Genomic DNA, 22,945 nt, shown 5'->3' with positions numbered 1-22,945 from the left:
CACCGGTAACGTCTCACGTTTCAATGTACACAAGGTTCCATTTTAAAATAATTAAGATATAGATCTGTACTAATGTATTTACTTCTAGTATGAATTATAATTAATTATAATGTAGCTATAACTGGTATCTTTTGTATGTGTATTGGATTTTATTCAAAATAAAATTTATATTTAAGTTTTTTTTTGTAGATCGTTTTACTAGTACAGTATATATCAATAATGTCCTCCAGGACCTCCAGGTGTGTGTGTTTATATATGATATTGACTCATCTCGATGGATGGATTTATAAAATCGAATCGATTGCGAAGATTAGTGTTTGGACATATATTGAATACTTATTTTAAAATAAAATAAAATAATTAGCGTAAATTAATTTTTGAGGTAATTTTATGTTTAATGAAATCTCACAAAACGATTTAAAGGTGATAAAAGGCTTATGACTTCTTGTCTAAAATACCAGATCAATTTAATGTATTCCTATGATATTGTAAATGAAGATTAAAAGTCAAAACTCTAGTAAGGTTAAGGTAAGTAAATAATAATAATAATAATAATAATGTCCTCCAGACCGATTACGGCCACGGCGGCTAATCTCAAGAGAGATTATAGCCAAATACGCAGGAGATATTATAGTGCACAAGTGTGTGCGCAAACACAGGTGCACTCTCTAACTCTCATAATCCGATGGGACGGCAATCCGACACGACCGGAAAGAGTTCAGGCGCAGGACAAACGGCTTTACGTGCTTTCCGAGGCACGGGAGTGTACATACTTCCAACTTCCAGACTCCGGGCTGCTACTGAGAATTTTCTGACAGAAAAACCCAATAACTTTTTATTGGCCCGACCTGGGAATTGAACCCAGGACCTCCGGGTCTGCGGCCTTGTATCAAGCCACTAGTCCAACGAGGCAGTCACTCGGCAGAGGTAAGTAAATACTTGATATTTAAATCAATATTTATGTTTGTCCCGTGTGTGTTCCTATATTCGTATATACGTTTTATTCGTGAAATGAAACTTTGTAGTTTTTGACACTTAGAGCTGAACACTATGTTCCGAGATGTAGGTACCAACCTACTATCTATATACATTTATTATATTTACAATTATAGGTCATATAGGATACTTAAAAGAAAAATGGTTTGCAAGGAGGAATGGGCATTAGCTAGTATTATATTGAAAAAAACTTTAATATGTTCATACTATATTGTATAATTTAGAATGAAACTTAGAAAGTAATAAAAATCGCAGGGATACATGAAAATAAAAACAATTTTTAAATAACGCTTATGCGTTAATATAATTGTGACGAAATATTTACAAAGAAAAAGTATAACATATAACAAAAGCACATCAATTTATATCAAGACATAAAAATGCATTTAAAATCGGAAGTTTATTGAACGCTTACAATATTTAGAAATGTAAGTCTAAATGATCTATGTTTACTTCGAAATTAATGAATACTTTGTTAATTCAGAGCTTACCTACTTCATGATGTGATTGTGACTGAACGATTAAACATTTTTTAGTATTATATTCTTAAAAATATTAACGAAACAACACTTTCATATTTATTTGATGAATCTAAATTAATAATAAATGACTTTCGGAATGTATTTCAAAAATTTATAAAGTTTTATATAATTTGTATTTTGTCTTATAGTATTATTATTTTATGATATTTGCCATAAAAATACTTATTGCTAGTTTTGTAAATGTTTTGTTATGATATGAAAGCACAACCAAGTTTTTCGCAAAAGCTAGGAAAGGTCGCGTGATACGTTTTCGTATATCAAGTTTGAATGCATTTTATTAATTTAAATATATGTCTTTCTTTTATATAAGTAGGTAGGCATCTGATTCGTACAGTTTGATGGGTTTAACAGTAGTGGCGTCACAATATTTTACGAAAGAAAAAAAAAGTTAATTATTCTTATAAATCTATAAAATTAACTAATACATATAAAGGAGCATTGATTTTCGAGCAAAAAGTTCAGCATATGCATTGTTTACAAGATATATATATATATATATATATATATAAATATATAAGTACAAAATAATATAGTATATAAAATTATCACGCATTCTTTTTTATCCTAACAACGTTAAACCTACAACTTACTAATCCCTTTCGTAAAAAATGTTTATTATAATTTTAAAATTTCATTATTTATCTATTCAAAATGTATTTATTTAATTTAAATTATAACGTATAACTTTGTTATAGCGTTATATTTAAATTTGTAAATAAATAAATATTTTGAAGCTGGGGCGAAAATATTCAACGTATTTACTATTAATATAGATGTTATAACAATTATGGTATTTTATTAATTTTTTAAATTGGTTTTTGGGTTATTATACCTTTAAAGACTAAAATGTTTTTCCAGCAGCTTATGTGTCGAATTAGTATTTATGCGTGCAGAGACAGAATAAACATAAGTCTTAAACGAAAAAATTAAGTCAGTTTCATTTACTTACGCGCACACTCTATTAATATTCTCAATAAGTACATTGATATGTTTAGGGTACTACATCTACAGTTTTAATTTTAAGAATATCAATTACACAAGGGAATTTATATGCTACATATCTAAAAAGGTACTCTTTAAGACACGTTGGAGTTGAGAGTCTATAATAGAAATGCTGAACTTTTTCTCTTACTTTATATGTATATTTTTATTTTAACAATTCACATTAACATTCTATGAAATAGTTATAAAATAATTTAAGACTAAAAGGTAACTGCCATCTGCGGTCTGGTTCGACACTAAACACTCGCGTAATATACGCACGGAGCGGGAGCGCCGAGCGCGGTCAGCGAGGTTTTCAAATCCTCATTTCTTTCATTCTCACCACACTTATTTAGATATCAACAAATACCTTAATTATTCATAAATTTTCTATAAAATTCGGTGTTTACGAGCCAAATTTTTAACATTTGTAAGTCATGTGACTAGATTTTTCTTATTTAATAATACACAAGTAAATAACGTAGGAATATTTGTACGACGAGATGCCATTGATTACGAACGGTAACTTAAATGCAGACTACTAAATAGATACCTTTATAAGATAAAACGGAATCACACACAAATATACATTTATAATAAATTAAGCTTAACTATAAGTGCCCAATATATTAGGACTTACGCGGTAAGATTATTTATCTTACTTACAACTAATTAATAATATTATTCATAATTTCATACAATAAGCATAAACCGATTCCGTGGAGATCGTATCCTGTAGAGTTCTACTAATCTCTAGAAAAATATTTTTAATCTAAGTAAACACTTATAAAAATAATGGAGTCGGCTCTAGAAGAGAATGCGTAGAAGGCGGGAGTGGTCCTCAGGATGTAATTGCAGGGAAAGCGTGCGTGGCGCCTAGAATGGTAGGCTGGCGCGGAACATGTTCTCAATAAGAGGAGGCGCCGGCACTAAGTCCTCTAGCTTCAGATAAAAGATGCGCTGAAGACCTTGCACGGAAAGTGATCGCAACTCGGGCAGTGCTCCAAGGACACGACTGAAGTGTGGGGCACCGGCTGCGTTCGTGCTTCCGCCGCCTGGCATATGGGCGCGCAGACATCCAATTATTTTCATCTGAAGTTGCTCAACCCGATGAGGCTCCTTTAAGCCATGTCGCTCTGTTAGAATAAAATTAATTATGTGGATTACTTTGTTTTAATAATCATAAAAAATACATAATAAACGTCAAATATAAATATCGATTATTCTAGACAAAATAGTAATTTTGATTTAAAACATTATTTTTTCATTTCATTTTTCATTTGCTATTAAATAGGTACTATTTTAAGTTATTAGTTTCATATAAGCAAACACTCATTACTTTTGTAGCAGTAGGTATATAATTTGTTAATAAGCAAAGAAATAATGCATGTTTTAATACAACTATCATATATTTTTTTTTTAATATATATAAGTATTTTTTATACATACCTGTTATTAGTGTTAGTGCACACAGACAGGCGAAGGTAGAGATATCTATATCCATCGAATGCAGGGTGTTACTAAAATCAAGCACAGCGTGCAACCAGTCTCCAAAAGATCGTTGACATTGTCTTTTATCAAGAACCAGTCCATTGCAGAAAGTTAGCTTCGTGTCTTCAGGACGTGTGCGGTATGCAAGGCGTAACACAAATAATTCAAGTCGTGCCGAAGCAAACAATTGTTCACGGTCCTCGGGACATAGATCGCCATATCCGGGTACTTTTTCAGCAAAAACTTTAATCATATCAATTGACGTTGTCAGTAACGAATAAAATTGCTGAATTACTTCCAAATCTGAAATAGGTGGTTCCATAGGATTTGGTTCCCTATATTGTGAATAATCGAGATTGGCAAAATCAGGGGACGTATCAACATGGGCTCTGACTAGGGCAGTTATTAAAGAAATTGGTGGACTTGGAGGGGATTCTTGTGGGCATTTCGGTTTAGACGGTAATCTACCCCGTCTTCCTTTTAATGAATCAGTTCGTACTACTTCTTTAACCATGCCCACGGCAAGACACTTTTGAAATCTGCAAAATTGACATCGGTTTCTTCTTCTTTTATCAACTGGACAAGATTTCTCAGCTAAGCATACATATTTAGAACCTTTTTGTACAGTTCTTTTAAAAAATCCTTTACATCCTTCACAAGTTCTTACGCCGTAATGTTGACATGCAGCCGTATCTCCGCAAACGGCACAAAGTTGACTTGGGGATGGTGGCGCAGCTCGTGATGCAGTATTTTCTTGTTGTGGTCCGCCAGGTGAGCTAGATGCAGAGCTTGGTGCCGAAGCTTGCATACAGTGAACTCTACTACCATGTAGTTTAGGACTTTCATTAGAACTACTAGATTCCGATCTTTGAACTGGTAGCGATGACCTCCGTTGCCTATTTTGGTCAGTGGTAATATGCAAATCCACCGAACTTGGAAAAGGTGGCAATGAATATGAATCTTGAGTATTAGTAACTCCACCAGTATCAAATGTTGGAGAGCACGGCTGGGCCTGTGCGTAGTAAGGTGATGGTACATACGGTAAAGTTGGTTGATGATATTGATATAGCAACTGAGTTGATGTATGTCCTTGGTGAGAATATGCGCTAACATTGTAGCAGTCTTCATCCATTTTTAATCCGAATTCAGCCATTTCTTGTTTCGGATAGCGAACTGAATATGTTTCTTCAAAACTGGGTAATGCTGGTCCGAGTGTAGGTGATGGAGTTTCACTCACTGGAGTCGTTCGTTGAGATTTAACCTCAGGTGGAATAGGTGCATGGAATTCGACGTCGGGAAATGGATCTAAGTTTTCTTCTAAAATTTCAGAAGAGTCTTCTTGATATTGCGGTGACAGTAGATCAGTGAAGGACGAACCGTAGTTGCTCTGTAATGGAAAAAAATCGATGTAAAAGGCGTTACATTTACGGTAGGCGGAACAATACAGGGGCGGTCACGACGCACCAATGGCGTGCAATTTGAATCAATCATTTCACAATGATTTTTTAATGGTGACACCGCCTATTTCAAGTACAGGTGTTATAATCAGGGAAATATTTTATAAATATATTAATTCACTATTGTTTACTTTTTTGTCGATTTTTTTAAATTATATTACAAAATATCAAAAATCTAACTTACGTGTGTTTGCAGCAGTAGCATGCTGGAGGAGGTTGACGTGAAAGCGCTTGGCGAGCGCGGCTCAATGGCGCTCGGCCCTATAAAAAATTATATATTTAAAAAATATTTACATTACAATACTTATTCATTTCAATATTAAATTACATAGATCTTGGTTTTATCAACATCAGGTCCCTATGTTATCTGAACTAGCAGAGCAACAACTAAAGAGGGTCGATTGTAAATGCCGCGGAAGGCGTCTGGTCAGCGTGTTGACGGCACCGGACTTTGAACTATCACGCTATACAAGCCATGCATGATTTATATTTACCCTCGGCGAACATACTTTGATTCCGACTTAAACACAGGTACACGTAATTGTCAAATCGATAACTTCTGCGGGATTGTATTGATGACTGAACGCTACCCTTCTATGATTAGCAATGGCGACGAAAAAGAAAGGTCTCTTAATTTATACAGCAGTTTTGTCAGCCGAATATTGCCTGTTTGAATACATTGTGTCACGGTGCTTGATTCGCCACGCCCCGAAAATTGAATCCTATGTATACACCTCAGCCATGTCTATTACAAACGTTACAACAATTCTTTATGCCTTACTATAATTTCAACCGTAGAATATCTAATTTAGGATACAAAGTTACTTAGCATCATTGCCAGCAAGTTTTTGGGGCGAAAAGGCGATAGATCCCTTGGGAGGCTATGAAATCACTGGCATTTGCAATTTCTATTATGTTAAGAACCATTAATTTCAGTCTTATTAAGTTAAAGACAAAACGCTAAATCTTTTGTTATTATTTTTTTATCCTTTATTAGACTATTAAAAAATATGCAATGCAATATGTTTTATACATGGTACTTATGTAGAAAAAAAACTCAAGCTAGAAATTTTAAAACGAACTTAAATACACAATAACGATTTTATAAAATCAACTAAGGCTGGAATTATTTTTATGCTTAGATATTTTCTTCAAAATATTTTTTTTAGGAATATATAATTATTTCGTTTGTTGTTAATAAAAATTTAGGATATTCGATTACAGCTTTAAACAATTTTTATAATTATATTAAATAATAGTATGTAATATTATGATGATATTAAATTATATAGAAATATATAATATAGCATTCATTTTCAAAGTTTTGTGGGAATTTTTACGTTATATTGTTAAATTTAAACGTTTGGTTGAATTCATCATTTGATATTCCTGTCACGTTATTTCCTAGTCTCGTCTAGTCGATTGTAATTCTTTATCCATTTAGTTACAGTTTGTATTGTTTTTTATAATCCAAGACATTTGTTGAACAGATTAATATTAAAGTATTCTTTACTATACGCGATTGGGTTTTTATAGAAATACACATTTAAAATATAGTTTTTCGAGCCCGCTCTAAGTGTTTGGCTTAAGCTGTTTAGATGATATCACGACACGAAGTCTAAGATATTATTGTTTCGTTTAGTAATAAATGTGAATCAATTTAAAATAACGCCAAAAGGACTTAAATAAGATAAAGTACAGTAAAGTAACAGCATGTAAATATATCCTGGCCTAAGGCCTCCGCTACCGCCAAACAGCAATATTTTGTATAGTCGTATTCCAGTTGAAAGGGTGATTGAGCCAATGTAACTACAGGCACAAGGGACATCACATCTATATCCAATGTTAGTGAAGCGTTGGCGACGTAAGGAGTTGTTTATATTTCTTACGGTGCCAATGGTTGTGTGACGGTTATCACTTATCCTCAGGTGACTCAATAGCTAGTCCGTCTATCTATTTTATAAAAAAAATGTGCACTTGTTTGTGCTAAAATGGTGAATTTCGAATTTTAAATAAAAAATCATAGTATTTTATTCGAACTGATACAATACATTTTTAAAGATATAATTAAACGTTTTACACAAGTAATTACATATACTTTTACAAGTAACCTGTTTAATAGACTAGACTGGTACTAGTGAATTTTGTTTAAATTATTAATTTATAACATACATATTATTTAAAACATAGTAAATGTTTGACATCATAGCCGGCTATAATGTATGGAGCCGAATGTTGGCCAGTGAAAAAGACTCATGTACAAAAGCTTCACACTGCAGATAAAGATGCTGAGGTGGTCTGGAGGTATGACATACTCGAGGTGGTTTCAAAGTCGCACCCATATCAGATAAATTAACAAAAAGCCACCTCTGATAGTATGGGTTACGTTATGCGAAGAGATGAGGATCACGTAGTGAGAAAACATTGCAACTGCCCGAACAAAAGAGAGGTAGAGGACGACCTTCTGCTACTTGATGGACCAGCATGATGAAACTCTTATCAGTAGAAAAACTGCCTCAACCTTGGACAGATTGTCCTGGCACCATAAAATTAAGAGAGCCGACCCTACATAAAGTGGGAAAGAGCAAGCAAGAAGAAGAAGATTTCAGTTTGACGACTTATTTTTTAAATATATTAGCTAGCGCTTGACTGTTATCACACCTGATGGAAAGTGATGCTACAGTCTAAGGTGGATTTCGCCTGCCTAGAAGATGCCTATTCACTCTTGACTTGAAGGTACCCCATACTGTTGGGTAATATCGTTGATTTATAACTATTTTTCAATTTCTCTATCATAATGTGAATGTAAGTAAATTTTGATTCAATTTTCTTTAAATAAAGAATAAATAAATTTCGCTAACTATAAGAAACAACCAACATAGCTAACTTAAAATACAAAAGCTTATCCAATTGATTGTAAATTTTGTGAATGTTTCTATGCATTGATATATTTAATTTTGATAAGATTGTCTGCTCACACAAGGCAGAACAATTTTTAATTGAGAGAAACACATATTTTTTTTATAAAATACATTTATTTTGTTATAAATTTTAGTATATAATAAATTATTCTTAAAGAGGATGAAACAAACTTGTCAAAAGTAGATATCTCTTCGTAATCAATACCATTTCATAAATCTATTTAAGCTAATGCATTTTTAGTGTTCTGTGTTTGAATTTGATAAATCATATTGAATTATATGCTTTATTGGAGTTTAATCTAATGTTATTTAGCGGCGCGGTCACGAAATTCTTTGGAGCTACAATTATTAACAATAGACTAATGTTTCATTGAAATAATGGTATGATGAAATTTTTTTTATCTGTTGATTGAGACCAAATTAAATTCAGTAATATCATTTACTGTCTTCTCATTTTTAAAATCAAAATCATTTTCATTTTCGTATCCCATTTATATATATTACAAGAACTGAAAGGGCCCAGTGGAGAGCCGACATGGTCCAGTGATTAGAACACGTCAATTTTAACCAATGATTTCGGGTTCAAACTCAGACAAACTGAATTTTCATCTGCTTAAAATTCATTTTGTGTTTGACGGTAAAAAAAAATCATAAAAAAACCTGCATGTTCCCGTCAATCAAATCCATTGAAGATGTTTTATTTACCTGCATAATATATATTATACAAGTGACGATAGTTATTTATGAATGTAGAAAAAAATTATTCATGTGACTCACTCATCCATATCGTCATTATTTTGATTAGTGAATTGAAATGAACTATATATTAAAACGAGCTTTATTTAAGTAGGCTTTTAAAAGCTTTAAATGTAAGTTTGATTGTATGTATTAGAATTATTGCATACACTGAAAACAGTTTTGTAATACTTGTTTAAATGTACTCAAATTTACATTTAAATATAAATTTGATCTAAAGAGTTAGTTCAAGTTTCGAAGTTAAAAAATGTATGATATAACTTAGTTTGAGGCATCCAAAACGTTTTTGATAACAACAGAAATAATGTCAATAAATATCACCCCTAAGAAGGGTTGATAAATTTGCTATTTATAAAACTAACATAACGAGGGAGACTATTTTTGGGGATGATACAAACATTATAAAAATAATTAGCTTAAAAGAAATTTTAAGGTTTTTTTTAAATCAAATATTTTTTACATTTTTTTTATATGTAATAATAGTTAGTTGATATGCCATGAAAATAGCTACTATTCGTTATCAATTAAATTTCGACCGAATGCTTAAAACTTTAATAATATCTCTTAGTTTTCCTACCTTCGTTTGAGAAAGGGTAGAAAAGTTTAGATATCATTTTATGCAAAATTTAATGCTCTTTTTTATTTTAAGCCTTTCTTCAATTCGTACTCCTTACGAATTACCTAAGGAAACTTTCTGTTTATTGATCAAATTGTTCAATTTCTAAGAATCATTTTTTTAATTTTTTTATAAAACGCCGGAATCTAAGATATTATGGCCTTTGTGGCCGTAACACTGGCTCACTTACCATTTTAACTTGATCACACCAATTGCAATTTCGTTAACTTTTTTTTGTGCACTGTTCTGTTCCTTTTTATTTGTAAGTTTCCTTATAGTATTTGTTTATTTAAATATTTTTAATAGTCGGCGTCGAAAACAAGGTTGATTGGAACAGTTGGCTTGCTATAATAATATTATTATTACCTTGATTTTTTACTTGACGGAGTTAATTTATTCCAATAATTAAAAAAAAACCAGGAAAATAATAATGCATGTGAACCAATATTTATATATACTTATAAGTATTTTAAAACATATATCCGAACTCGTGATTATTGTTTTTGTTATTTATAAAATGTACTTTAAATTGGTCACTTTATTATATTTGTATATGTTTGATTTTATGACAAAGCGTAAGCTTGCAACGACATCTATCAATAGAGACGAATTTCCTTATTCGAAGGGAGCGAGGTGTTTGTTTCGTAAAGTTTCGTTGGACGTTTGTCCACTGCATAGTCGTTCATGTTTTCAATAGGTGGCTCTGGTATCAAGAATTTTGATCTTGGTGTGAGGAATCTCTTAATATAATACGTTTTTTTTGCATTTAAAGGTAATAATGATTAGCAACTAAAATAGCATTAAAAAAAATGTTACTCTTCAAACTAATAATAAGTTTGGTGTTAAAAATTGCTTTGGATAACGTTTTCAAGGTAAACGGCTCAATATAAATATTAGCATGTAATACAAAATGTTCCAATTCAGAGAAGCATAAGGTGCCTCTGGGGACACTATTTCTTTATTTTAATTAACAAAGCAGATTAAAGTTAGCTCATCAGAACAAATACTTGAGACGAAATATTGTGTTCAATTTTTTTATTTAACTTTTTGATTAGTTATATCTCGATAAAAACTTAATTGTTACTATATTTAGATTTTATTAAATTCAAACCGGTTAAAGCAAACATCTATAAAGATTATCCATCAAAAAATAAAATGACATTAAATTGGCTATACTACCTAAATATCAATAGCTTACACAATAGGATAGGATGCATTAATAAAATTAAAAAAAAAAAAAGAAATTTGACATATAATTTAAATCTGCGTAGGTGTTGCTGCAATATAGTTTATCACATGTTGAATAACACATGAGTAAAACTTAAAATGAACTTATTACAATGTCGATTTTTAGTCCTTATACAGTTAAGATACATATTTATATACTGCATTACAAAAAACTACAATACTGAATTGGAACATTACATGCTAATATCAATTTTTTAAATCTACTACAAAAGTGTGATTTAAGTGCGTAAACGTCGATTTCATTTATAACTCTATGTAGAGCGTAATTAGTCTGTAAGACCAATTAGTTGGATAACTTCGCAATATTTGTAAGGATGAAGTAAAATTTTTGTATTTAAGAAAAAAAAAAACTATCTATGCTCTGAAAAATAGATACGAAATTTTATAAAATTGAGCATTTTTTAAGTTATATATCTTAACGTCTTTAAGCTTTAGTTTACAGGGACAATTGTTTCTCAATCCGCAAAACCTTGCGTTTTATAATATAGAAGTTATGTATTTGGGCGGTCGATCTCACAGCTGGTAAGGGAGATGCGGTCGGTAGCGCCCGTCGCGTGACGTCATAGTGAAGTTATATAGATGTATAGCGTCTCGTTCCCGACAACTGAATATTGTGAAAGCGCTTGGATACGTCACGGAGGACGTTATAACATCGTAATTTTTTCATGAAATACCTAATAAATGTATTCCTAATTTTATATTTGTAGTTGTGTGTTTAATCTACATATTTGTAATGGATTCTCTTATTTGTATTATATATCAATATGTCGACAGATTATGTACATATTTAAGTATTGTTAATTATATTGAGTGGCATAATGTGGTACCTTTACGTTTAATCTGTTAAATAAATGAATTATTATATATTTTACAAAATTTGATCTTAATTAATATTATAAATGCGAAAGTGAGTTTAATATTTCTCACGTCTTAGCTACTTACTCAGGTTTCGTGATGAATGATTTCGATTAGGTTCACTTGAATCTTCTACGGCACAGATTTTGGAACATAATTTGTTTTTTGGAATTGTACGCAAACTATGAATAGTAGATAGTTTGTATCTACCTACTTTTGATAATCTTGATATTTGTGTATAAAATAAACTTGAATGGATTTTTTTAACAATTGTAAAAAAATAAAAGCGATTAAAAAAAGAACTATGATTGTCCTGCAGGTAATTACATTTTTAAATTATAGTTAAATAGATTATTTTAAAAGACATTTTATGTTATTAAGATTAAGTAATAATAATTGTTAAATAAAACCTGTTTCGAGCCGGACAAATTATTAATATGATGTCGTAAAATTATACGATTTTGTATTTTCGGCGCCAGTTAACTATATATGTAGATTGTAAATATATGCGATTATAAATATAGTTGTAGTAAAATATGTAATTCTTTAATTATTATCCATTATTTTAAATCTTATTTTACTAATATTTTTCTAATCTGATTGATTTTCTATACATATAATATACTAGCGGCCCGTCCCGATCCGACTATATTACTCGCTGAATATGTAACTTTATCCTTAAAAGTAAAAGTAAAGAGTAATTTTGAATTTATGAACTTGTTCCCATTTAATGCTAGAATAATTAAATTCATAATAGAAATTATAAATCAATTTTATATTCTCATATACATATGCATTAAATAGGTAATTTGTAAATTTAAATTAACATACCTACGTTTTGATAAACATACTACTATAAATAATTTATTGTAGTGTCTATATGACAAACTTTTAAAATATTATTAAATCAATTACAAAATATTGCATATAATAAAAATAATGTGCAAATATTTAATAAAACGTAAAAAATAATTTATCAAGCTGTATTAATAACGACCTTGATGTCAGACTGGCCGCCGCTATGAGTGGATATTTAAGAACATTATAAGACTGTAGAAGAATAAATTTGAATTTATTTATGTATCTAATCATCTAAGAACGTGATAAGAGGAAACTCGTTTTATATAATTTCTTGACTTTATTCTAAAATTGAATAAAACATTGATACACATATATTCTGTTCTACATAGAAACGAGCCTTTATGTAATGATTAACGTAATCTCGTGGATGGTAAAAATATTATTATTAAACTTTTTGTAATTTATCTATAATATTAAATTTTGTTTTCTTTACTTCAATTTAAGGAATCAAATTGAATTAAAATGATTTTACTCCTGTTGAATAGTCTTTTTATAAGAAATAATTAAAAGTGAAGCTTTTAAGCATATACATTTTTTTAACTTTATATGCTCAATTGTTTTTTAATTATTTACGATATTATTCTATTCAAGTTCATAAAATTATGTTGTAAATTATAATTATTTTAAATCCGAATGTCATAGTCAAAGTTATGTGCCGATTGATGATACAAACTATGAAATAATATTTCGAGTTTTCGAAATATAGCATTACTAGTTCTCTGCTCTCGAAATATGTCTCACTTAAAGCAAAGTGAGATAGGGGTTGATATTAAACCGCATCGTTTCTTGGTAAATAATTGTATATGATATGATTTTAGTGAAAAAAAACCACGTATATCATTGTTGTGTACTTTTTTGACGTGGATAAAAAACTTAATATCATAGACATAAAACTGTTACATCGAATGAAAGATTGAGTTCTTTCAAAGTTTTGTTGCAATTCAGGTATTTAAGATACTGTTCAAACACTGTGAACTTTGTGAGTACTGGTAAGGCTTTTAATTTAAAAAGTTACATATTGTAATATAGGTATATAAATACGTTTACGTTACCGTAGTACGAATGTCTAGCAAAGTGTTGTAATAATAAGTAACAAGTTTAAGGAAGTCGGTAGCCGGCAAGCAAGGGCGGCCTTGAAACGGGGCGCGGGTCGATGCGTGACGTAACATTGCTCGTGACGTCACGGGCGGTGCTCGATGCGGAGGCCGAGGCCGAGGGCCCGCGCCTCAACACCCCCACACTGCTGTTATTCCATACTACCCGTGTATTTTTAGATACTGTGACGTTATTCCGCCTCAAAAAGCGTTAGATTAAGACTAAAAGTGTGGCTAAAAATATGCTGTAAATTAGCGCAAAGCTGTTTTCACTTGCGTATAACTTAACTTTTTTTTTACAACAAATTGTTTTTTTTTTTATATAAAGTTTTATGCATACTATAGAACTGTTGAGTCAGTGAAGACCATATCCTTAAAAAAAGAGTTAGTTTTTTCAAGACCCTCATTTGTGAAAGTAAAATAGATATAAAGTTTCTAGACGTGCATAACATATTAAAGACGATTAAGAGATATGCTTAACAAATTGCAACCGTAGTATTGACACAGCTAATTACTTGCGTGAGATTGCATTATTAATATAAGTAACTGCATTGAAATATGTTCTGGATATTGAATTGACAATAAGTAATATTGTTGTGACGGCAATATTAATTACAAGTCAAAAAAATGTAATAATGACTGATAGTTCTGTATATGCAGGTATATGCAGGATATATATAGAGCGTCTATAGAAATATAAGCTAACAAGATTATTTATAAATATTGATATTGAGATAGGTCAATTCTACGTTTGTTGTACCCTTACTAGTAAACTATTCCAATGTGTGCTTTATGCTAAAATCCTTGTTCAAATGTCATATTATCTACTTGTTCTTAAAATATTATTAAATATATAACTTGCTAATACATAACTTTATTTGTTACTAACAATAAACTTTATTTTTATATTTAACTACATAAGACCTCAACGCGTTTTACAGATTCAATAAATTAAGCCGTAAATAGTTTTCCCTGGGGTGTAGTGGGCGTGACGTCAGCGAGAGGGAGATTTTATTGAGCCCTGACGTCATTACAGCTGACGAGTGATAGCGTGCCTTATCACTGTATCCTTCCACCTCTAATAAAAAGCAATAAATGGAATCACTGCTTTTACATCAAGACATTTATTTTTTATATAAAGCCTAAGTAACAAAAAATAGCAATGACAAAAGCACGTTTGTCACTAAATTTGCATTCTGGCCCCAAATATATTCGTTGGACGGACATAAATTAGTAATTTATTTTATTTGAATCGGTTTTGTCATTTTTTATAGAACCACTTAACGTCTAATACCTCTGTTAAATCATCTTATATGTAATGCCTTTTATGTCTACCAGTTATCGAGTGATAACAAAAGTGAAAGTGATGTTTTGCCGTGCGGAATCTCTCGGAAACCGGTGTTTGTTAAATGTTCATAATCGTTTATCACTTAGGAGAAGACGGAATAGAGAACGGTAAAAGTACGACAGTGTCGTCGTTCATAAGCTTTTTAAACAATGAGATTGTGACGCGATATGGTAAAATGAAAATTTGCGGAGGCACATCTTATTGGCAGGTGCAACGTCTGCCGGTTGCGACAACCTATTGGGCAAGTGGAAGGCAACTCGGCTGAGGCCAACGGCTCCAAACCGGAGGCGATCGCGACATAAGCATCCCATATTATACTAGCATTACCTAACTTGCCGCGAGCATAACAAAAACAATATTAATTTCGCTGTACCACTGAGTTAAAGTTTCATTAAAATGTTTTTTGTCAAGTATTAGAAAATTACAACATTTAATTAAAATTACTCTAAGACACAATTTCGTCAACTTGCTATGGGGTTCTGTTAAACTTTAAAATGTACAAATAATTATATTGATTATTGTTTGGTATTTATGTTAATTATGTATGAAATTGTAATATTTATATACAAAGTCATAACATATAAATAATAAATATGAATAAAACAAAGGAGCATATGTCTTCTTCCAACACATTTATATGTTGAAATTTATTTTGTCTTGAATGTTTATCTTTTGTCTATTTGATAACTAGCTTTTTGCATAAGTAAATAAGCATTTAGTAAATTTTTGCAAATGTGTATTACGCACTTTGTGGTGTTAATTTATTACGAGGAAACTTGTGCAAGAATATTTAGTCATAAAAGTTTGCAATGATTAAGATTAAAAAATGAATTCGCGTCTTCTATAGTATGTTACAAATAAGTTTATTTTACGAAACAAAACTATCCTTCTATGCAACTAATATTTAAAAAAATAAAAAAATCAATATAATGACGTTTTATTTGAAGGTTACTAAAGTTTGTCTCATAAATTTTATTGCGTGAAATTTTATTAAAAGTTATTAAAGTTTCGTTTTAAATATAATAAAAAAAACCTTTCGTCCTTTTACTGAAAAGGAGCTTCAGATATAATATACTATTATTAAAAGGACGTAATATATAATTATTATTAATTTAAAAGAAAATGGAGCAGAATACCTTATTTTCTTGGTGTAATATTGTGATTTGTGCGAACACAGAAGTTGCGCGTTTATTTAAATGAGATAAAAAAACTTTTCAATATTCCTTAAAAATTAAAGCAGAACAATAAAATTTAAAATGTCAAATGAAAATGGTTTGTTAAGTTAATAGAATTTATAAAATGTTATTAGGTTAATCGAACTTCTATACTATGGGTTACAGATAGGTTACACACTATAGTTATGGGTCAATGGGTAACGGTGAGCTGAACTGTAAACAGGCTTTGTTTATATTTAATAGGGTCTATTATTGATTTATTAAAATTAAGCGCAAATTTATTACAAGTGTTCTAATACTTTAGTGTTTATAATTTTTTTTTATTCGTATATGCCCAAATTAGAACTTTCAATAAATGATGTGTTATAAAAACAATAAGGGTAGTTTACATTAAAAAATAAATAGCAAAATAAAAATATTAGTCCATAAACTAAGGGAGAAAAAATAATAAAAAACAATAGAACTAAATAAAATAAAACAAAAGAAGTACATACGTGTGTTAAGGAATTGTCTAAGGCCACAGTGTTGGCTGGAGGGCGTCAGCAACGCACCTCGCATTCTAGCCGATGGCCATCGTCACGACAGTTCCACACAAAGTCTACGCACCCAGAGGCTCTACACAACGAAAGCGAAAATAAACACAGAAATGGAAGGACGCGTATCGTCGTGCGGGCGCTGACCTGGCGCTTTCTTGTCAGGATCCAGAGAAGCGGCGCGCGACTCCAGGGTCAGACCGAGGCACGCGCCAGACAGTCCTAGTTCGCTTAGCAGGATCCTCATGCGGCCGAGCACATTGCACTCACTGCACGCGCACTCACTCACAGTCAGTCGGTAGTAGATAGTCGCGAAGGAGCGCGCGGAAGTACGCGCTGGCGGACGGGCGGTGCGATACTGAGGCCGCCGCCGCCGAGGCTGGTGGCTATATCGCGCTGTCTGACGTCACGACTGGGACGTCACAATAGTGACGTCACTAACGGTACCTCCCACAGCCCGCCCGCCGCCTCGTGCCTCGCCGCCCGCCCGAACCTGCGCTAACGGCATCGCTAGTACGGAGTGGAGCTTTCGTACGCCCGCGCCGCCGCTGCTACCCGCCACGTTTAGAGGCTCTCGTCTATCACGCTTTTCACGGCCAAATATGTGCTCCATATTTTTAGAATACAATTAGCTTTCTTCATTATAAAATTATTACAATTCTTTTAAATTGTTGTTCAGGGTGTCAAGGCAGGTATATTAAGAATAAAATGTATTACATTTTAATAATAGCTAAACATTAATATTTAAACATCTTAAGCAATAAGCAGTCAATGTCTCACGTTGCGCATCGAAACCAAAACCAATTATAAATCGAAAGTCCATTCTTCGTATTTGAAATAAATTGATAGTAAAAGTTTTATTTAGTAGTTAGGTTATAAATAAAAATAAAACTTTTATTAATATTATACCTTAAGTGAATATACTATATACCATAGTATATATGAATATATTATATTGTATTAAATATTCATGAAATATTTACTTTAATTTACTTAAGTTTAATAATAAACAAAATGACCTTAAAAGACTGGTTTCAGAAATAAAGCGTTATCGATCTATTTATATTATTAACTTAAGCTTATACCATATTATTTTCTATATCCTTTCCTTATAAATAAACTTAATATTCATTATTTTGTCGTATATGTATCGTTTAAATATAAAAAATAACAGCCTATAAATTTTCCATTGCTGGGCAAAAGCCTGATCTCCTCTCGGGGAGAGCTTTGGAAGCTTATTTCGACATACTGTCCACCTTCCTATTCTATAAAAAAAAAACTTTTCTTTTTTTTCGCGCCAGGAAAAGTAATCGTAAAATACCCGCCTATAGACTTCTATAGACTCCCAGTGGGAACATGTTTTTGTGGGATTCTTACTAATTAAAGCACCTGCGTTGGCCGCCACGGTACGGACCGAGGCTGCGGGATCCTGTCGATTAAACGCATCCGGGTTCCCCTTTCGTATTATTCCCCGCTCTTGTCTCAGTCGAGTTCTCTTCAGGGGGCGAAATTTAGTCACTACAGAAATACAAGCCATATTGTGTTATAATTTGGATTTTAGAAAAATTTCAAATGAAAGTTTTCTTAAGATAAATAATGACTATTAGATTTTTCGTTTATTTTAACGTCAACATTTGAACTTCAAATTAATGAAATATTACATTGTAAAAAATAGTACCTCGAGGAGCGGATTTAAAAAAAAATAGTAGTAATATTACGCCCACCGACAACAATTTGTGGACAGAAAACATCACATTCTTAGATGCTGTACTCATACAGTCTTCCTTAAAATATTAAAGAATGTCAAAATATAAATACGTTTAAAAATACTAAAGACTTATCCCATCAAAATTAATATACACATAATAGAAATACGCTAATATTTGTAATTGTAAGTTAATATGCTGAAAACTGTAAATAAAATGATATTATAATAGTTCCTCTTGGTTTAATTTTTTACGCTCGTGAATAATTAATTTTTCTGTTATTTATAAGTTCGACCAAGTGAATATTGTAATTTTTTCGAAACAAATATCATAAGCCATAAAATATGATAAACGTTTTTAGCCTCAGTTTCGCTTGCACGGAAAACTTGCTTGTCGAACAAACAAAATCCGATTATTTCATCTGTTCCGATTTTTAAGTGCTATACTTAATTTCATGACAATTAAACGTTGAAACACGGATCTGGACAAACAAGCAAATATTGTAAGCAATATAAATATTGTCTACGTTTGTCCATTTTATTTAAATAAAAGCAAATTTCAAAGGAACGATTAATTTAGAAAAAATTATTTAGCCTAGATATAATTTAAATGATATACGCGCTAGTTTCAAATCATCGGTAGACAAATGCAGCGGTAAAGACGGTCACATCCCGCTCTCATTCGCGCTTCCGCATTGATTGCGCCAGTCGTCACAGGATATCTATAGGGCGGCTAGCAGCGCCAGATCGAATGCACTAGTATGCTATTTCAGTTTACTCGCATCACTAGCTGCTCGCCCCAGTTCTTCTTTCCCAAATAGGCATAGTCTATATATTTTTGTTTCGGTAATATAATAACTTTTCTTTTAATAAAATAAAAATTGATGTTTTTATTAATGTAAATCCATCAATAAGCTCCATCAGAGGTCTTACCATCATTTATAAACAGCTTTTGTAAAAGACTTGTTTCTATGTTTTACTGTAATGAAAATGTAGCTTCTGAAAAACTAAATAGATACTGTAAAATATAACATTAACGCGTTTTATTAAACACGTACATACATGCACACCCACCTACTTAAAATATTGTTAAATATTTGTCAGTGTACTGGTTATATTTGTTTGTCGTCCCATATTTTTTATGAGATAAACTCATTATAGTTACTTTTTTGCCTTGGTGCACTTGCAAATGTTTTTACACAAATGCAAAATGGTTATTATTAACAAATAATTAAGTAACTTATTTACATACACATTCATTTAAAAGATGCTGATGCTGATGAGCTTTGATTAATTTATGTGTAATGTTATTTTAGTCTATAAAAAATAGTTTCAAATATTTAGTAACGAAAAATTATGTTTGATGTGGGTATAATAAAAAAATTATCTTGGTTAATATTGAATTTTACTTAATTTAAAAAATTTGTTGCTCGGTTACTTGCTAATAATGATAGTGTCTATACAATGTGACGTCGTTACCCAAAATAGATCCGATCATTATTGGATAGCAGGTAGGCTTGAGTTAAAAGTGATTAAAAAAAATAAGAGTATGCAACTCAATACACGCAAAAGATTTTTGCGTTCTGCAAAGATGTTTCTATCAAACGTATGTAACGTGTATAAAAACGTTGCATTAAATTCGAGATTGGCTGTCATCGCGTCGAAAGAAGTTCCACTTCGATAATTCTTCGTTATATTTTAAGAGCCTACATTTTAAAAGCATAGTATTATTTGTAAAATAAAAAAAAATGTCTAACTTATGTCATGCGTAACGAAAATATGTACACTTCAAAATTCTTTCATGTGAAGAATATTTGAATGTTTTTTGATACATTATCGTAACATATATATACAATAGAGCTCAGAGTTCTGTTACTTTATTAATGCTACTTATTCGTATTATATCACTTATATAACGTGCAGATTCGTTTATTACGTAGGAAAACGTAATATTATGCTATTGATGTGTTAAAGCAACGCCTACACGTTGTAAAACTCGACAAACTTACTGTGTTTCATCATAGAAACGTAAGCGAGCTTACACGTTGATGTTGGCGTTTCGTTATGTTGATTAGGTATGTGGTTTTATCTCATATGACAAATTAATATTTATTCGCCATTGCACGCCCAAGCCTTTTTTACAAACGTTTATTTAAGTATACACTATATTAGCCTAAGTTCACATAAGAAACTTTAGTCTATCAATAGCCTAATGATAATATTTTTAAGATTTCAATAATATTAACACGTTTCTTTTGATAATAATCTTTAAATATTCATGGAAAATATTTAGCTATTCAAACTTGTTAGGTAATATATAATTGCATAATTAACGAGCGGATCAGTAGTTTCATTAAAATTCATTACGTGGTTTTTGCATTATCGGCAAAGACAGACTGACAGCAATATAATATTTTCACAATATATTTCTTGTACATAGGTATTTATCCAAATCATTCCTTATATATTCATCATTTTATAGAACTTAAGTTTAACTTCTAATTTTATTTAAATCTAGTTAAAAAGACAAAAGCTTCCAGTTTTCTTTATATAATGAGAAGATAAATAAAATATCAATATACTGTTCTAATTAGTTATGGTATTAATTTTAGCTAAGGGGGTTGTTTTTTCCGCGATGTGTCCGCATTCAGTACGTAGCATATACATATTTATGTCTGTTACGATTGGTCGCATGCCCTAGTACTATTTGCTGCTCGCTCGGCGGGCACACGTCCAGTTATTCTAATTTTACTTATAATCGATGCCATCGCTACGCCGTCTCACCGACAAAAGATGTGCTCGTCCGTCAAAAGTCGGAGACTGACGATATATGTGTCAACTTGTAACTTGTAGGTACTGGATTCCATAGAAGTACAAAATTATAATAAAACGTTTCATAATAACAATGATTATCAATTGCATGCAATTTGTGAAATAAGTATGTATGTATGAGGATGTATATATGTATGTGTATACAGTAACAGCCTGTTAATGTCCCACTGCTGGGCTAAGGCCTCCTCTCCCTTTTGAGGAGAATGTGTATGTCAATACATATATACACATACAACAATTTGTATGTGTATATATAGTTAATACATGTAAAACATTTAGTATTAAAATTATTCGAACTATACACCTCCTCACCGTTTTATTAATCTTATGCTTTACCCAAAGTTTGTCTGGAAGAGATAGCTGCCTTAGCGACGAGACCACGTTACTTACATACAATTAACTTTATTTTTTCATTAAAATAACGCAAATTCTATTGTATTATATTCTATGTTGTTTTGCTAATTTTATCGTGCAACTTGCAAGTCACTTCCAATAGGTCAATTTCGAAGATAAATAGTAGCTTGTTTTTTTTAAAGGAAAAGAAAATTATACGATTATTAAACATAAAATATTTAAACAATAGAAAGGTGGACATAAACCCAGTCCAGTATAATTAAATTTTCATGTGCTTAGTTGTGTTTATTAATCTAACGAAATCTAAGACATGTACGAAACGATTTGCTTCCTCGTTTCTGCTAAGATCTGGAAGACCCTCCCGACCTCCGTTTTCCCCACCACCTACAATATGGGTACCTTCAAGTGAATAAGCATCTTCTAGGCAAGTGCGCTCCATCTTAGACTGTATCATGACTTTCCATCAGGTGTGATAACAGTCAAGCGCTAGCTTATATATTAAAAAAAATCTGCGTTGTTGAATAAAAATCTGTCACATATGTATCTACCAAGCCTCATTAGAGCAGCCAGATAGGAATAATCTCCACAACTTGTTGAGGTGTAAGGCTTGGTAATGAAAATTTAACAGCCTATTATTTTATGTAAATAATGAGTATGTAATTTGAAAACATGTCAGGCTACGGAACGGAGTATATTTAAGACCTTGAGAAAAAAAACGGAATTAATTATAACAACAAATAAACAACACGAAAATGGGTAGATCACGTTGCACACATGAGTAATAAGAAATTTACTAATAAAGTCAATACCTGGCAAAGCCCACCGACACGAAAATGAGAAAGCCTATAAGCCATTCCATAAGCCTAATTGTATTGTGTATTGTACATATTTAATCAGCCACTTCCGATGATACTACACAGATGATGGCAAGAGACCTGATGGAGCAACATTAGTGCCATGGTCGATGGGGTGTGCCCTTGTAGATGCAACTTGCGTCGATACGCTGGCAGTATCACATATTCAGAATACGTCTCGTAAAGCCAGTGCAGCCGATAAAGCTGCTTAAATACTCAAGCGCCGCAAATATTCACTTTTATCCAACGAATACGAATTTGCGAATTTGAATTTGAATTTTCATCTGATACGAAAGAAAATATAAAATTTGATTATTTTGGTAATA

At 31.6% G+C, this 22,945-nt stretch overlaps 1 protein-coding gene across 2 annotated transcripts; it reads right to left on the bottom strand.

Moving 5' to 3' along the window:
• Positions 1-1,377: 1,377 nt before the first annotated feature.
• LOC126781410 (probable nuclear hormone receptor HR38) lies at positions 1,378-17,367 on the bottom strand. Of its 2 annotated transcripts, none has more exons than XM_050506372.1 (4): positions 17,022-17,367; positions 5,652-5,728; positions 3,969-5,397; positions 1,378-3,655 (listed from the first exon to the last, which is right to left on the bottom strand). In XM_050506372.1, exons 1-4 carry the CDS (start codon positions 17,119-17,121, stop codon positions 3,396-3,398), a joined length of 1,866 nt encoding a protein of 621 aa, XP_050362329.1. In that variant the 5' UTR covers positions 17,122-17,367; the 3' UTR covers positions 1,378-3,395. The 2 variants fall into 2 exon arrangements, with proteins under 2 accessions (XP_050362329.1, XP_050362330.1); XM_050506373.1 differs by having other exon boundaries at positions 16,836-17,113.
• Between the last annotated feature and the right edge of the window lie 5,578 nt (positions 17,368-22,945).

The sequence above is a fragment of the Nymphalis io genome, chromosome 3 (genome assembly GCF_905147045.1).
Source record: "Nymphalis io chromosome 3, ilAglIoxx1.1, whole genome shotgun sequence".
Lineage (NCBI taxonomy): Eukaryota > Metazoa > Arthropoda > Insecta > Lepidoptera > Nymphalidae > Nymphalis > Nymphalis io.
This window is presented reverse-complemented; position numbering and strand designations above follow the sequence as displayed.